This window comes from Penaeus chinensis, chromosome 12, assembly GCF_019202785.1.
Source record: "Penaeus chinensis breed Huanghai No. 1 chromosome 12, ASM1920278v2, whole genome shotgun sequence".
In the NCBI taxonomy this organism is placed as follows: Eukaryota; Metazoa; Arthropoda; class Malacostraca; order Decapoda; family Penaeidae; genus Penaeus; species Penaeus chinensis.
Window position 1 is genome coordinate 7,586,047 of NC_061830.1, and position 2,500 is coordinate 7,588,546.

Below are 2,500 nucleotides of genomic sequence, written 5' to 3' on the forward strand. Positions count from 1 at the left end.
CTCTCTCTCTCATTCTCTCATTCTCTTTCTCTTTCATTCACTCTCATTCTCTCATTCTCTCATTCTCTCTCATTCTCTTTCTCTTTCATTCACTCTCATTCTCTCTCATTCTCTCATTCTCTCATTCTCTCTCATTCTCTCTCTCTCACTCTCTCTCTCTCACTCTCATTCTCTCTCATTCTCTCTCATTCTCTCTCATTCTCTCTCTCACTCTCTCTCTCTCTCACTCTCTCTCTCTCACTCTCACTCTCATTTTCTCTCTCTCACTCTCACTCTCTCTCACTTTCACTCTCACTCACTCACTCTCTCTCTCTCTCTCTCTCTCTCTCTCTCTCTCTCTCTCTCTCTCTCTCTCTCTCTCTCTCTCTCTCTCTCTCTCTCTCTCTCTCACTCTCTCACTCTCTCACTCTCTCACTCTCTCTCTCTCTCTCTCTCTCTCTCTCTCTCTCTCTCTTTCATTCTCTCTCTCTCTCTCTCTCTCTCTCTCTCTCTCTCTCTCTCTCTCTCTCTCTCTCTCTCTCTCTCTCTCTCTCTCTCTCTCTCTCTCTCTCTCTCTCTCTCTCTCTCTCTCTCTCTCATAAATACACAAAATCCATGGAGTGAAATCTATTCCATTTTATAAATATGATTTTCAATATGTTTCTCATTTACATGTGTTATTTTATCTTACAGTAGAACCAGATATAAGAAGATATTACAGTAGATTCATTTATTAGATTTACCTTTTTATGTAACTTTGAGGAGTGACTGATGGACACTTATTACTCTCCAGCATTTCCCACGGAAATTTGATCCTTCTAGTTACAAGTCCCACCAGGATGCTCACTTTGGCTCTCAGTATGTGTTTGGGCTCCAGCTCCTCAGCATGAATAAACCGAAGGACAAAGAGCGGTATTACCACTGTGAGAAAGAAATGAGTTTTGGTAAGTATAGAATTCCCTCAGAAGGTTATGGAGAGTGGAGGAGTCCTTCTGAGTTCCACTCAGACAATGAGATTTCATTACTACATTTGGAAGTGAGAAAGTTTCTTAACTAGATAGATAGATAGTAATAGAGATAGATATCTAGATGTATTTATATATTTTTGTATTATATATAGATAGATGGATAGCTAGATAGATATTTCTATCTAGCTATCTATATATGGACAAATAGGTATAGAACTATATAGAAGATATAGATATTGGTATATAAATAGATAAATACAGTGTGTGTGTGTGTGTGTGTGTGTGTGTGTGTGTGTGTGTGTGTGTGTGTGTGTGTGTGTGTGTGTGTGTGCGCATTTGATTGTGAGTGAGTGTAATATAGTTTATGCACTGTTAATGTATTGCCAACTAGCAATCTAATGTTTCCTCCTCTGTGCCTCCTTTCCCAGAGCTCAACTGCACAGAGAAAATGGACCATACTGTTTGCTGCTTCCCGAGGCGACCCATCCAGCCACCTGAAGATGGTCAGAAGCACCATGAAAGGGAATCTAATGCAAGCTCATTATCATCCCTTGCTGTGTTTGTGACATGTGCTGCTACTGCACTAATACTTGCAGTGGCCATATCTCGCCTCAGACGCTGATGTTGGAAGCCTTAAGCATGTTGTGGTGTGTGAGAATGAAAGAAGAATAAAGCTGGAAATGATTTTAAGTAAAAAAGATGCTGTATACATCTGTGAGATATTGCACAGACAAAGCATTTCAGCCATCTGATTTGTTTAATAACCATGTGAAAGCTATTGTTTTTATCATAAATTAAAGGGAAATGTTCTTTTTTTTATTAGTGTTAGAGTGTTGTTAACTTATGTATGGATATTAGGTATATGTACATACAATAGATATGTATACATGCTTTCTTAACCAGATGGCTTAAAAAACATACATTGCTCATGTACAGGGCACTTGCCTGCAAGCGGTAACTTTGAATGTGTCATCGAATTGAATATAGTTTCTTCCTCTTTCTCATTCACTCACTCACACACATGCACAGACACGCTCACGCACATGCTCACACATACACGCATACACACAGTAAGGTGAAAGGCAAGACTCGACAAAGCCTCAAGTTGATTTCTTGGGAAAGTAAGGTAAATATATTTCTGAAATAATAGATATATGTCCATTACATGTTTTCACCAGTTATCAATACCTGATGCTTAATAATGCATCACAAATGCTTTGCCTTCAAATGCGTGCGTGCGTGCGTGCGTGCGTGCGTGCGTGCGTGCGTGCGTGCGTGCGTGCGTGCGTGCGTGCGTGCGTGCGTGCGTGCGTGTGTGTGTGTGTGTGTGTGTGTGTGTGTGTGTGTGTGTGTGTGTGTGTGAGTGAGAGAGAGAGAAAGAGAAATAGAGAAATGCCAAGATCATCAAATATACAATTGTTCAAAGTTATCTAGAGTAAGATGTTTGGGAAATGAAGGAGTCTCCCATCCGTGGTGGAGGGGTATAGGGTAAAGTAAAGGATAGGGGAATAAGGAGGACAAGGGTAGGACCACAGAGGAGGAAACTGTAACAT

At 40.5% G+C, this 2,500-nt stretch overlaps 1 protein-coding gene across 2 annotated transcripts in view; it reads left to right on the top strand.

The window, feature by feature from the left end:
- LOC125031139 overlaps nt 1-2,500 on the top strand; it is a 12,743-nt gene that overhangs the window by 8,814 nt on the left and 1,429 nt on the right. For both annotated transcript variants that reach the window (XM_047621672.1, XM_047621673.1), the window contains exons 6-7: nt 773-923; nt 1,376-2,500. The exon at nt 1,376-2,500 is cut by the window's right edge and continues 1,429 nt beyond it. In XM_047621672.1, coding sequence (XP_047477628.1) covers nt 773-923; nt 1,376-1,569 — 345 coding nt within the window. In that variant the 3' untranslated portion in view covers nt 1,570-2,500. The remainder of the gene's footprint in view (nt 1-772; nt 924-1,375) is intronic.